We start from the raw sequence: 15,246 nt of genomic DNA, 5'->3' as shown, positions 1-15,246 counted from the left end.
GCCAAAACCATCTCTTTAGTTAGTGCATTCCACAAGCTGGGCTCCATACAGGAAAAGGATCTTCTAGGATACCCAGTTAGGAAAGCTTCTGCTGCAGGGGAGGTCATCAAAAGAGTCTCTTCTGCTAATCATAATGTTACAGAAAATATTTCTATTCTTTGGTGCCCTCTGGATCTTTAGTATTAAGACAGGAATGTCTATGGAGATTATCAGTCTTCCAGGTCATGGTTGTCCCAAAGGTGCTCTTTCAAGAGGCAACTGGACTTTTTGGTTTTTGTTTGAAGACATTTCGCTTCTCACCCAAGAGCTGAAGAAGCTGCTTGCCGGAAACTCTAGCTGCCTCTTGAAAAGGCACCTTTGGGATAAAACACTAGAAGATTTTTTTTAAAAAACCTATTGATCCTTCTTCCTTAAAATCTCTTCCAGGGCTATCTCAACATATGGTTACAGACTACAGACAAGTAGTTGAACTTCTGGAAGAAGGGATAGCAAATAGGTATTTTGTATTAAAGTACTCTAATTCATGTTAGCTTGTTTATAATTATTTTTCTCATTATCCTTCTATATTGCAGCTTTCATCAGCAAAAGGAATGGTTAATCATTGCAAGAAATTATTATCCTGCATAATAGCATACTAATTAGTGCGTACATAATGTTGATTAAATAATAGTTTCTTAATTTAAATGTTTTAATTCTGTGAAACTTATTTTCTTGTGTTTTATAAAAAGGATGGACATAATTGCTATATAGAGGTATGTGAAGTCCATGTGATTCTATATAGCTTAGTCATGTGGTGGAATATAGTTTTACATTTAGTTCCAAGGATAATCCATATATTGTCTAAACTTCAGCTGCTTCTACCAAAATCTTCCAAAATTGTAGTATGATGGTTAACTTGTTTTCATGTTTATTCTTCCATATAAGTTATCATAGTCACTGTTCCTACCCCACAAATAATAATATATTAACTTTTCTTTTCTTGTCCGTAGAATCACAGCAGCTACTCATGTTCATGATGCCAGCAGTAGATCCCATGCTATTTTCACCATCCAATATACTCAAGTTAGTTGAATTTTCCCAGTAATTTTTGAAACCCATAAAAGCAAGTCTTGTTGGTGTTGATTTCATCTACGAATACATTGAAACAAAATGACATTGTCGTAAAAGTAATTTGTACCGTGGAGCATTATATTATACTTGTAATGTGGGACCACTGATGAGTGGCGGGGTTTTTTTTTCAGTTAAAAGCTGCATCCCCTTCAGCTGAGCTACTTTGATATTGATGAGCAGAGTAAAAACCAAACGTGAGAAGGCCATCATTATATCTTCCTCTCTTTTTCCCCTGTCGTATCCTTCTCTCTCTCCTTTATGGCAACCTACTTTCCGTTTTCACACCTTCTACCTCTCTGCCCAATGAACTACTAAGATCAATGGTTGATATTGCCTTTGCAACTTCATATCTGATTAAAATCCTCAGTGCTTATGTTTTAATTATGATGTTTAGGTTTTATTTAGGTGTTCTTCACCATAGCATCTCCCTCTGATGGTTTGATTTTATTTTGCTATTTGGATTGCATATTGTTTTTAATTTGACATGATGCCCTCCAAGAATTGACACTGCAGCAGGATAGAAATCAAATGAGTACATATGCTTGGCAGGCATGCAATCCCATTGATATAAAATGCTGGTTGACCACTTGAAGCACCTCACAAAATCAGTCTGTTCTAGACTATAGCAGAATTAGAATTTTTACTGGGAAATCACACTGCTTGAATTTGTTTTCCCTCAGGCCATACTTGAGAATAATCTGCCTTCTGAAACAGCAAGCAAGATCAATTTAGTGGACCTTGCAGGCAGGTAATACTTAGTTTTTGGAGAAAACCTCTTAAAAGCCTATTATTCATGATTGTTTACTGTTAGTAAACAATTTCTCTTCTATACTGTTTGCTGTGGAATTCATGTGTGTGGATTCTGGGGGAATTCTTGGGTACATTTGAAGTTATACAGGAAGCAGAGTGGTGCGGTGGCCTAGAGGTGGCGTTCTTGCCTCACAATCAGAAGGCTGTGAGTTTGATCCTAGGTAGAGGCAGATATTTCTCTCTCTGGGCACATGAGAATATATCTGCTGAACAAACCTCCGCATTGGCAACAGGAAGGGCATCCGACCAATGCTCTACTAGTCCCATTCAGTTACCCAGATTCCACTCCACAAATGATTACCCATGATAGGATTGATGATAGCATAGTAATTCTGTAATATCTGGATGACCATGCATATGGCAAGTCCATGGATAAGTCATAGACTTTTGAATAGCAGGACTTCCTTGCCAAATGTAAACCTTGCATGTTTTGGAAATATTAGAAAACTTTACGTAGGGGCTTGCATTTGTGAAAATAGGCTATTCTTTTCATTATTTGAGAGTTGTAGAATGTTTTCTCATTTCTTATGCTGCTACTTTTATATGCTGATAATCATTGCTGTTACTTCAATTATCTTTGGTTATGTGTTTCAGTGAAAAGGCCGATCCTAGTTATTGCAAAAATCGAATCACAGAGGGTGCCAACATTAACAAATCATTAGTTACTCTTGGAATTGTCATCTCTACTTTAGGTAAAAATAATATTAACATTTATTTAAAAAATAATGAAATGTTAATGGATCACCTATTGAACTTTTCCTATGATGCATACTTACAAGCAAGCATGAGTAATTAAATGAAGTACTGCATTCATAAAATATTTCATTTGCTATTAGATGGGAGACAGGATTATAAAAGAAGCATTGGCTGCCTTCATACTTCATGATAAATTGTGATTTGTCTTGTTCATCTCCTTTTTTTTAAGGAGCTCTTGCCTTTGCTTCTGTGAATTAGTTAATTACAGCAGAGATGCACATCTCCAGTTTGAACGTGGTCCCAGAAACGTTATGCAGCCCCTTGAGGCTTCCTTATCTTGCAGATTATCAGCTGTGGCAATAACTCAAGTTTTCTCCAGTCCCCTTTCCTATATTGCTTTCCATTGTCACTGTTGCTGTCATTTACCTCTACTGTTTATCTTCTGTATTTAATTTTCTTGGAATCCCACCTATCTACTTCACTCCTTTACCACTACCAGAACAATAGTTACCCTACCGGTATGCCTTGGCTCTTCGCTTACGTATCTGTGATGAATTGTAGTCAGTTTCCAGCCAAGAGAAGCAGCATGGTGACTTGAAAGGACAGACTAGGAAATAGCATTCTTTGCCCTTCTGCTTTTCTTCTCACTTTTTTGTAAGGAACAGTGAAGAGTGCTACTACTTTTATCCACTTTCAGCTTTTTCCTGCTAAGTTGCCTTATTTCCTGTTATCTTTTGGCATCAACAGGCAAACAGGAAGCAGCTGCAGTATTAAGGAGAAAGAAAAAGCAGTCCTTTTCTTTTAGACTTAAATTCCTTGTCTGCTTTATTTTCTGTTTCCTTTCACTTTACTCCTTGATGACCATAACATTCAGTAACTTGGGCATGTTGTGATTCCCTAAAAGAGAGATGAAGAATTACTTAGTGAATGAATGTACTCTGCCTACCAGCCCCTTCCTAGCAATGGCAGTGGCAAACTCCTTGGTGGGAAAGTCTCAGCAATTTGCTGAAGAGAGTAGCAGCTTTTTGCTGAGAATGTAAATAAAATAATGAGAGAGTATGATGTGAGTCATTCATATGTGAGTGTCTGGTCACTTATAAGGTGCCGCCCTGTTTGCATTTTTAGTGAGTTTCCAATTTTCCATCATGTTCAAGTTAACAAACCATATATTAGGGATAATTAAGTGGGTTTCTTGAAGTTATGGTTGTTCTTTACTATTTGATTTTTATCCCACCTCTATTATTTTATAAGTAAATCGGGTCAACGTACTTATATTCCTACTATTCAAAGAAAAAGGAAAGCTAATATTACAATTTATAACATAATATAATTCTATGCCTCATTCTGCTCCTTCATTCTGTATGTTTATTTGAGAAGGCAGGAGAGAAATTAGTTGATTTAAAGAAAAAGCATATTGTTCTAAGAAATTTGTAGTAAACATGTTTGTTACATTAAGTTAAAATAAAGCATTTTATATTTACTGGGAGTCTTTTCTTCCATATTAACTTGGGTAAATTGGGAGAAAAACTTGCTTTATGGAACTCAAAATATCTAGCTGGAAATGCACAGAGGTAAGAAAAGGGAAACAAAAGAAGAAAAGGCATTTCCAATATCTGTCTATCTGGGGATAAATCTTTCTATTTTTCTGTTGGGAGTTCCAAATAAAATCAGACCTTTCCGCCTGAAGTTTCTTTCTTCTATTAACATTTCATTATTTTTCTTTTGTACTATTTATGCTGTTAGAAAACATTATGATAGAATAGCATTAAAGCATAAATGGGTCACATCATTAAACCACATTACAACACATGAGGTAACATTTGTTTAGGAAAAGACCTTTAAAAATTAAAAGCAATAAACTAAGTGCAAAAGGTTTGCCATTTACCATTTGTCCAACCAAACATTTGCCATTTACAGATGCCATTGCCATGACAGAAAAGTAATACTATCCCAACACCAATTTGGTGCTCATCTTCACATTTTCTTGTTGGAAGTGCTTAAGCATGGTAATGGTACTCATTTAATTCCCAAAGACTTTTTCTTCTATTATTCTCTTTAGAGTCCCTCATCCCTGAGATGAAATATCCACTGTGCTTTTCTGATGATATTAAAGCCCCATTTGATGGCTTCCTATATATAAAATTGGATGGCTGAATTGTGATCTTTGGCACCTTAAAAACTGCCTAATCTGTGATCAAAGGACCATAATGATTGATCAACAAAACAGTATAGTCGCCACGATGTAAAAAAGATGTTGAGACTCTAGAAAGAGTGCAGAGAAGAGCAACAAAGATGATTAGGCGACTGGAGGCTAAAACATACGAAGAATGGTTGCAGGAACTGGGGATGTCTAGTTTAATTAAAAGAAAGACTAAGGGTGACATGACAGCAGTGTTCCAATATCTCATGGGCTGCCACAAAGAAGAGGGAGTCAAAGGACCTCCAAAGCATCTGAGGGTAGGACAAGAAATAATGGATAGAAACTAATCAAGGAGAGAAGCAACCTAGAACTAAGAAGAAATTTCCTGACAATTAATCAGTGGAACAACTTACCCCTTCATGGTATTGGATCTGGGTACTTGAGAGACTGCCTGCTGCCAATTACCTCCCACAGACCCATTAGATCTCACAGGGTTGGCCTCCTCCGGGTGCCATCTACCAGCCAATGCCACCTGGCTATTACCCGGGGGAGGGCCTTCTCTGTGGCAGCTCCGGCCCTCTGGAATGAACTCCCCGCAGGGATTCGGACCCTCACCTCTCTCCAGGCCTTCCGAAAAGCCGTCAAAACCTGGCTTTGCCGGCAGGCCTGGGGGTGATGAGTTCCCTCCCCTCTCGACATGTATGGTTGTGCGACTGTTGTCTACTTTTATTATTTGTATTTTGTCTTTTTATGTTCCCCTTTTTGTCCCCCTTGAATTGTTCGCCGCCCTGAGTCTTCCCGGAGAAGGGCGGCATACAAATAATAAAATACAAATACAAATACAATTAATCAGTGGAACAACTTGCCTCCAGAAGTTGTAAATGCTCCATCACTGGAAGTTTTAAAGAAGAGATTAGATAACCATCTGTCTGAAGTAGTGTAGGGTTTCCTGCCTAAGCAGGGGGTTGGAGTAGAAGACCTGCAAGGTCCCTTCCAACTATTCTATTCTACTCTACTCTACTCTACTCTACTCTACTCTACTCTACTCTACTCTACTCTACTCTACTCTACTCTACTCTATTCTACTACTCCACTCCACTCTATTGTCTTAATCTTTGACTGTTGAATGTTACTATAGCATGAAAAAATATTTTTGGATTGTTTGAAATAAATATTTCTTTTACTGTATAAGTCTGACTTTTTTTTTTTTTGCTTTTTAGCCGAAAACACTCAAATGTTCAGCAGCTGCCAGAGCATCAGCAGTATAGCCAGTGAAGTGGACAGTGACCGTACAGATAGTTACTCTGGCTCCAATATCAATAGCTGCAAGCGTCAAGCTTATATTCCATATCGGGATTCCATTCTTACTTGGCTTCTGAAGGATAGTCTGGGTGGCAATTCCAAGACCATAATGATTGCAAGTAAGTATAAAGATTTGCTTTGATTTCAGGAATGGTCATATGGTCTAAATACTCTAAAAGCAGTATTCTGTTAATTGCCCAGGACAATGTAATATCTGTCTGAAAGATGTGTGACATAGAAAATAACTGAGCAAGAGCTGTCTCTCACATTATAAATTTCAATATGGAACTATATTTTACCTCTGTCAGTAGTTCCTAATGAGATATTACTGTTTATTTCAAAACATTTATAAGCTGTCCTTACACTGTAGTTATGAAAGGCAGAGATCTGGCAACATTAAAAAAAATTACATGAACTGTTAATAATATAAAGAAGAAACGAGTAAGGGCAGATTAATACAGGAGATAATCTGCTAACCTATCAGCACAGCAAACCAAATATCTGCTGCAGTATGTTTTGGTACTAGATAGAAAGGCAAAAAACAAAAGCGTTGTTAAAAATCCATACTTTAGACCTTGTCTTGGGGAAATTTCTTTCCTGCCAGAAATATCATGCATCCGGTGGGTTTTGGAGAAATGCTTGTCTAGCCAATTTAAAGGACAAACTGGGTTATGGGAGCAGATGGTACATAGGTTTGTAGCAGAAAAGAGTTTTAGGGGTTTTCAATGCCATTAATACTTTTCATTGTTCTAAAAACCTACCCAATCACTGGGTAATTAATCCTATTTGTTCATTAGATCAGGCAGCCATCACTGTCAAATAATGGATGAGCTAAAGTTGTAGACAATTTTCAAACAGGGACATGGGTACAGCATATTCCAGTAATTTAGAGTCAAATGTTGTTAAGGCGTGTGTCATCAGTGGCTAAATTTGTCTTCTTTGAGTAGGCATAAGTCTCATACATTATAAAAAGCATAGATCTTTTGGCCTGCTGGCTTATCTATCTATTTTAATGAAGACTGCCTTGAAAAAGTTGGGGTGTAGCCATCTGTTGCAAAGATAGATCACTTGCCCATATTTTCAACAAAGTTTACTTTGGCAAAAGTTGTTTTTTGATTCGATCTATTATCTGAATTAAAACATCAATATTTGGCCAATAAGTGATTAGATGCAGAAACATATTTTAGAGCATAGATATCTAAATGTGGTTCCAAGTGAAGAATTTACTAGATAACCTTGGATATAATTGTAGGTTCAGGAAAATAATCATATAAAACAAGGGCCATTACTGTTTTAAGTCAATTTCAGTTTCAGTTTTGTTACTGACAATTTCTGGTGATTTGCATGTGTGAAAACAGTTAGGCAGATCAACCTATATTGACTCTTAGGGTAGAAGAAATAAAATACAAATGGATTTTGGGTGCAAAATATCTAAAGCTACATTCAAACATGTTTGTTGTAATTTTCTTTTTCTATCTGCAGCTATGGCGCCTGCCAAGCTGTTGCTATAATGAAACTGGTGAAGTAGGCCTTACGCTATGGCTTCAAAGGCCAAAAAAATGATGAATGAAACCGCTCGAGTAAATGAGGTGATTTACCTTGTGTGTTTCTTTAAGTTTATTGAGGCATATTTTGTTGGCTCTCTAAAGGAGTATATCATTGTGTTGTATAAGTTGTATCAATTTTTAAAACAATTGATGCTGCAGTTCTTTGAGTGTCACCTTTTTCATAAGTACATTATAATAGTTCTCACTTAATGACCACATTTGGGATCACCTACTTCCTTGCTAAACAATGCAATTGTTAAATGAAATGTCATGTGACTGTGTTGAACTTAATGACATCAGTTTAATGGTTAAGTGAATCACAACACTGCGGGTTGTCAAGTGCATCATATTGTGATTGCAATTTGTGACTTCCTGCCAGCTTCTCTAGTAACTTTGATTGTCAGAAGCCAACTGTGAAGGTCACAAATGGCAATCATGGGACCATGCAACCCTATGACCATCATAAATGTACACCAGTTGCCAAATACCGCAATTATGATCGTGTGACCAAGGGGTGGCTGCAAATGTCATAAATGCATGTTGGTTCTCAAGCTCCTGAATCATGATCAGGTGACAGCAGGGATGCTATAACAGCTGCAGGTTCAAAGATGAGTTGTAAAACTAATTTTTACATGCCATTGTAACTTTGACTAATTGCTGAATAAATCAGTCAGTAAGTGAGGATTATGTACTATGTAGTAGCAATAGCAACAACACTTAGATTTAAAGCTCCACAGTGCTTTACAACTCTCTCTGAGTAGTTTACAGAGTCAGCCTATTGTCCCCCAATCTGGGTCCTCATTTTACCAACCTGACAAGGTTGGAAGGCTGAGTCAACCTTAAGCCGGTCTGAATCAAACCCCTGCAGTGGGCAGTGGGCAGTTAGCCTGCAATACTGCATTTAACCACTGCATCACCAGGGGTCATGTAAAGTATACTTTTGTCATATATTTAATTATTACATATGCAGTTCCCTAGTAATCATCACACATTATGAGGGAAGAAGATTTAATTTAGACATCCAATATTGGGAGAAGTAATAACGTTGTGCAATCCTTAATTTTTTTTTCTTTCCTGGAAATTGTGAGGGCAGAATATATTGAGCGGTAATGCCAAAAAATGTGTAATAAATATTTTAGAATCAATGAATTGTTTCCTTACTTTTTAAAAAAGTTCCTCTAATTTTTCAGGATGCAAATGTGAAACTGATTAGAGAATTACAAGAAGAAATACGTAGATTGAAAATTATGTTGATGAATTTTGAGATGGTATGTACAACTGTATTATCTACGTTCAATCAAAATCATTCGGTCCATCTGTATATATTGTTAGAAGTGTAATTTTGCTGTATATGAAATCTGATGGCAATCCAATATTGTCTATTAAGATTGGTTTTCCTCAAGATATTAGTCAGGTTTGTTACTGTCTGGATCCTAATCTGAACCAAGGATCATGCATCTGTAATTAAATATTTTTTTAAAAAACCATTTTAGTTATTAAGACCATATCATATTTATTTTGTCATTACATTTTCTCTCCTAATAATTTGACAGATTGTGATGCAGCACAAATGACATCCAATGGGCCAAATTTCTGCTATGATTTACTCGGTGATGCTGGTTGGTTATCATTAATGAGCTAGGACAGCATTTCTCCTTCCAAATTACATTTCAGCTCATAAGAAGTCAATAAAAGGAAGAAAAATGAGTAATTCAGAGATCCTATTATGTCCAGAAAGCTACCAAACCACTGACGCTATTCCACAAGTATTTGAAATTCAAAGGACTTTAACTGTAATTTTGGAATATATTTGCCTACTATGATGATAGTTTAAATATTAGTCTTCCAGTGGAATTGAAATAAGACCCAAAGGTACTTTTTCAGCTCCAATTGAAGGTGAAAAATTGAAAGAAGAGTTCCAAGTAAATCCGCACTCCTTAAGAGAACAATTTTGGAACTTTTTCTGTATGGATACTAACAAAGCTGTGAATCTCTTGAGAAAAATAGAAGTTTATATATTTCATAGCTATTTTAAAGAAGAAAAATATTCTATGAGGACAAGCTGGAGTGTGTAACTTAATAATTTTAACTAGTCAGGATGTTTTTACCAGCCTGTATGTGTAATTGAAAGAAAGTTCCAATGTACGGTTTTATGTTTATGAAGTGGATATGAAAATGGGTTTTTCTTTCTTTTCTTCTTTTTTCTTTTCCTTGTGAATAATATTTGAGTAATTCCTAAAGTTTGTAAAATACTATTGGAAATGAATTTTAAAGTATGTAACTTGGGAAGAAGTTTAAAAAAGATGTACTAGAATTTATTGTCTTTAGAATATTTTTTAAAGGAAACCGAGTTTCAAAATGGATATATAAAGAAGTTTTACCTTTAATGTTAAAGAACATGAAAGAGTATAGTGAAGTTTGTTAATATAAACGATAATAGTCTACAAAGGTTAATAAGCCTAATTAGAAATGCATATTATTTCTCACAACACGAAAGGAAAAAAAAAAGGATTTTCATTAAGATCGTGATATATATTGTTTTAAACAAATATTTTATTTGGGCCTGTTTTTGCTTCTGATTTTATACTCGATATAGAAAAAATGAAATTTATAATTTTGGTTTGAAGATTTAATAATTGTGTAAGTTATAGAATTGACTTTTCATACTTTTATAGATAAGGTAAAAAGTTGAAGTTATAACTATTAGTATTTTACTGTGTTGGAAAGGGTCGGGCGTCAGCCCTTTGTATTTTTTCCCCTTTTTTCTCTCTCTAAATCCTGCACGACCCCTTTTCTTTTCTTTTCTTTTCTTCTTTTCTATTTTATGTGATAATAAACTTCAATAAAATATTTAAATAATAGTAATAAAGATAAAATGAAATGTACTACATACCAAAGGACCCTTTTCTAGAGAAACATGAACAAGAAAATTGAAGGTATATTTTAGTTGCTTAGTGTAGACAGATAAAATAAAGTAATATGTATACACACACACACACACACACACACACATTTCTTATATGACCTTAGAAATTAGTGCATTGTGAATATAAGAATGTTATTGCAATATGAATAGTCAAATATACCATAATTAGGATAGAGTCTTTTCTGTTCTTGCTTTGCTTTCCCACTCTCAGGTCATTAATTTGCACTGCATATGGAAACATTTCAGAAATCTTATTAATACTTTGTCTCCATAGATGAATTCTAGCCCTTCATGGAGTGATGACAAAGAAGGAAATCTTACGGAATTAGTACTTCAAAATGAAATTAAGGTTGGTATGCATTGTGTTTTTCTCAAAACTGTATAAAAGGAGATCGTGGTCACAGATTAATGTCTGGTAGAGAAGGGAAAAGAAAAAAAATTGGAGTGGATTAAGAGTTTTGAAATATGTCCTAGTAGTTATAAATAAAATGGTAAGTTGTGAATGAAACAAAACCAATCATTTTTTAAAAAATAAAGAAGCTTATATTATTAATAGTAAAACTTAACTAAAAAGAGGCACTGCTGACAATGATAGTTTTTACATTTAGAAAGTGTATATTCTAAATTTCTGATTCTGGCTTCACCATTGATTTTGCTTGCCAGAAGGTCACCAAAGGTGATCACATGACCCCAGGATACTGCAACCATCACAAATGTGAGTCAGTTGCCAACAACACTTGGAGTAATACCATATGTCCCTGAAAATAAGACAGGGTCTTATTTTCTTTTGACCCCCGAATAAGGGTTTGGCCTTATTTTCAGGGAGGTCTTATAATTTTTGCAGGAAGCAGTGAGGGGGATGCAATATTTTCAGGGAGGGCTTATTTTTGGGGGAGGCCTTATTTTCAGGGAAACGGTAATATAACACTTATAAAAAGTTTTTTATCCTGCCATTATTGTTTTTTTTATAAATAACTCAAAGCAGCGAACAAAGTATACCTTTCTCTTCATATTTTCCCTTCTGAGGTGGATTGGGCTGAGAGAGAATGACTGGCCCAAAGTCTCCCAGCTGGCATTCATGCCTCAGGCAGAACTAGAATTCACATCTCCCATTTTATAGACAAGCAGCTTAACCACACCAAACTGCCTCACAGATTTTGTTTTACTTCCATTTAAAAATATTAAAATAAACACATTTTTCTCATTTATCATCTCCAAAGATAGACCAGTTGACCAAAGACTGGACAGATAAATGGATTAACAGAAAAGCTATTATGGAAGAGTACAGTGTGGATATCAACAAGAAAAAAGCTGGAGTGACAATAGACTCCAGTTTACCTCATTTCATGGCCATGGACGATGACATCCTTAGTACTGGAGTCGTACTGTACCATCTCAGGGTGAGCCAAGATTTCTGTACTTAGCTATTACTTCAAAATGACATACTTTAATTATGAATAGAAAACCTTAATCTGCAATACTTGCCAAAATCAAGTTCAGAAAACAGAATGTATAATCATATTTTAATTCAAATATTTCTGCTCCTATGTCTAATACGTTATTGAGGCATCATAGTAGAATTTGTAATAAAAACTCTTAGTTATTAAAAGTCTGAAATCAATAGCATAATAATAAAGACTACATAGTAATAAAGAACAGCAGAAATGTTTAATAATTAGCTATAATCTTAATAATTGATAGTTTATCTTTACCATAATAATCATACTTTACTGAATCATGGAATTTAATATTTCTGCATGTTATTGTTGTTAGGATTTACATGTTGCGTCACCCAAATCTTAAAGTTCTCACATTCTAAATTATAATTGCCATTACTTGTTTTTTAAATCTATCACTATGCTGAAAAGGAACATACGATGCTACATATGAAATATTTCTGGTTTGGTAATAAGTATAAGGATTTTAAAGATTTCAAAATGATTAACCATACATTTCTATGCTCAGAATATACAAAGGCTGTTATCTTACATGACAAAACAAAAAGGACAGTGGATAGATTAAAAAGAAATGTATTTTTAAAATTAAAATTTTGAACTAGAATGTCCAACTTGTTAATCACTTGCCTATGAGAAATATCACTTATAAGGAAGTTGTAATATAAATTATAACATCTGTCCATTTTAATATTGTCATGTTTATTCTTAAAATATTTAATATATAACAGTCTTGTTTGCTGTTTATGATACCTAATGCAACCTTGTATTTAGAATTCACAATTTATGCTTTGCATAAATTTTTCAATTAAGTTTGTATAACCCAATACTTTTCTTTAAAAATCTCAATTTAGGCTCCTTTCCAATTAATAACTATGTACAGAAGCTTAGTCTCAGCTCAAGGATGCCTCAATTACAATTCATAAAGTTTAGGTCTACTTCTTTTACATTCCTTCTAGGGCCAGTTTTCTGAGCAGTTTGTAAAAGCAATTTGTCAGTCTTCTGTCAACACAGGTCTTGCTGTTTGAATGATGAGAAGCATTTTAGTTGCAGCTGTAGTGGTGATGGTCAGAGGCGGGGATTTTCTCAGTTCCTACTGGCCTCTTCTGGACTTAGGGAGTGGGGCAGGCAATCCACTCAACTCCACCCTACCCAGAGAGATTTGCTTTTTCTTCAATAGATGGATATGTGACTGATAGGCAGGTATTTCAAGCAAAGAGCGTTTGCTCCTAACGGCTATAGACAGAAAAACCATCCTCCTGAACAAATTTGCTTAACAGCCTCCTCCTGCTTTATGGGGCATGCAGATGGAGGTGGCGCATGGTCTGGATTGGGACTTCCTAATAAAGTAGGAGGGAATAGGTGCTACTTTTTTGGAAGGCCCTCAGTCCCAGATCCATGAGGCTGGAGTGAATGAGGCTGTGCTAGTCATCTATCAAATGTCTTCTTCCATCCTCTCCCCATATTAGGGAAGATGATTATTGGATGTTTTCTTTGCTAACAGGAAAATTCACCTATCACTACATTTTATTTACTCTGCAGTATATATTTAGGCCAATACCAGTCAGGAACCACATTAGAAGCACATTTTAGGGACTGGAGACCATTGCAGAGATTATATAAAGTCCATCCTTATTAGTAGGACAATTATTGTGATAGAATTAAGGGGAGATGTATGAAATTAAAGAATTAGTGTTTGTTCATTAATATATCACATTCTTTTCTTTTTTTCTAAACTAACATCTATTGTTTAAAATATGCATATTGTTTAATTTCAGTTGGCAAAAAATACTTCAGTTTGCCTGATAAACTTTTTCATCTTAAAAGTTTTGGCACGTGCATGATTTCGTCATACTTATGCAGCTGAAATGTTTTGCTTAAGTGTTCAATTAGAGCAAAAATCTGGATCCTTTTCAAATGTCTGTTCAGAAGCTTGCCAAGATTAGGAAGAATTCTATTGCGGCAAAGCAATAGCTCTGAACAGCTGGCTAGATTTTTTTGGAATTTTGCAATCCTTCTACATCAGATTAAGAAAGACTGTAGTAGAAAGATTTTTTTAAAATATTATTTTAAATATTTGTATGCAAAAAAGGTCTTCATCTCTCCATATTACTGTATTTTAGGAGTATAAGATGCACCTTTTCTCTCCTAAAAGAGAGTGAACATTTGGGTGGGTCTTATACACTCAGTGTAGCCCCACCCTCCCATTAGCCCCCATCCTTTGGCCTCTTCCTCCCAGCAATTTACCTCCTTGCAGAAAACTGGAAAATGGAGCTTGCGGGCGGGGAGGGGAGAAATGGGCTACGACAATCCCTGCTGCCTGAAACAGCTGATCATCTGGAGGCCCTGCTGAAACTGAAAGTGAAACAGGCTGTTTGCTGCAAGGAGGCAAATTGCTGGGAGGCAGAGGCAGATTTTTTTGTCTTCTAATCAGACTAAACTGAAATAGGCTGTTTTCTGTTTGCTGCAAGGACGTAAATCAATAACTATAAATGCCTATGGAATGTTCAAATTATTAGACTTATTTTTTAAAGACTGCTTTTTTATTGTTCGAGACAACTTAACAAAATAAAGAAGCTTTTTAAAATAAATGCTTGATCTGAAGAGGCCCAGTGCTATTGTATCTTCTTTTAAATAACAGAGAATTACATATACTTCCAGAAAGCCACATCAATTTTAACAGCATCTGTACCAGTATAGTCTGAAAAGTAACCCACAAACAGTGTATATCATCTGTACTGTTTGCTGTTTGCTGCAAGGAGGAAAATTGCTGGGAGGCAGAGGCAGATTTGTTTTCCCTTGTTTTCCTCCCCAAAAGCTAGGTGCATCTTATACTTCAGAGCGTCTTATACTCCAAAAATACGGTAATTAATTTACAGTACTTGAAGTGGCCTGAGGATATCTTTATATGGAAAGAAGCCTAGTTTGCAGATTTTATCAACAGGATACTTATTTAAACCCTTTTAAGCCTGTTTCATTAACACTACACTAACACCTTTGTCCCCTCTTTCTTTGCTTCTAGATGCTGCTTTTTTCTTTTCTTTATGCTTTGCCTTTTTAAAATTCAGGTATCTGTAATTTCAACTGAGGAACAAGAAGGTAAAAGGCTGTTTTTCACTTCCATAATTAAAAATGCTGCTGCACCATGTATATGAGCAGCAAAGAAGATCACAATATACTTCTTGTTTATATTTAACATACCTATTTATGGATCTTGGCTGATGATAGCAATTGCTGTAAAATTTGAAATTTTAAATTACA

General features: G+C 35.4%; 1 protein-coding gene across 1 annotated transcript in view; it reads left to right on the top strand.

Annotated features, from left to right (window-relative positions):
* The window catches only part of STARD9 (StAR related lipid transfer domain containing 9), a 95,008-nt gene that overhangs the window by 35,171 nt on the left and 44,591 nt on the right, over positions 1-15,246 (top strand). The window contains 8 exon segments of the mRNA XM_032213387.1: positions 427-496; positions 990-1,062; positions 1,791-1,858; positions 2,515-2,612; positions 5,977-6,177; positions 8,779-8,873; positions 10,806-10,880; positions 11,752-11,931. Coding sequence (XP_032069278.1) covers positions 427-496; positions 990-1,062; positions 1,791-1,858; positions 2,515-2,612; positions 5,977-6,177; positions 8,779-8,873; positions 10,806-10,880; positions 11,752-11,931 — 860 coding nt within the window.

The sequence above is a fragment of the Thamnophis elegans genome, chromosome 1, assembly GCF_009769535.1.
Source record: "Thamnophis elegans isolate rThaEle1 chromosome 1, rThaEle1.pri, whole genome shotgun sequence".
Classification (NCBI taxonomy): domain Eukaryota; kingdom Metazoa; phylum Chordata; class Lepidosauria; order Squamata; family Colubridae; genus Thamnophis; species Thamnophis elegans.
This window is presented reverse-complemented; position numbering and strand designations above follow the sequence as displayed.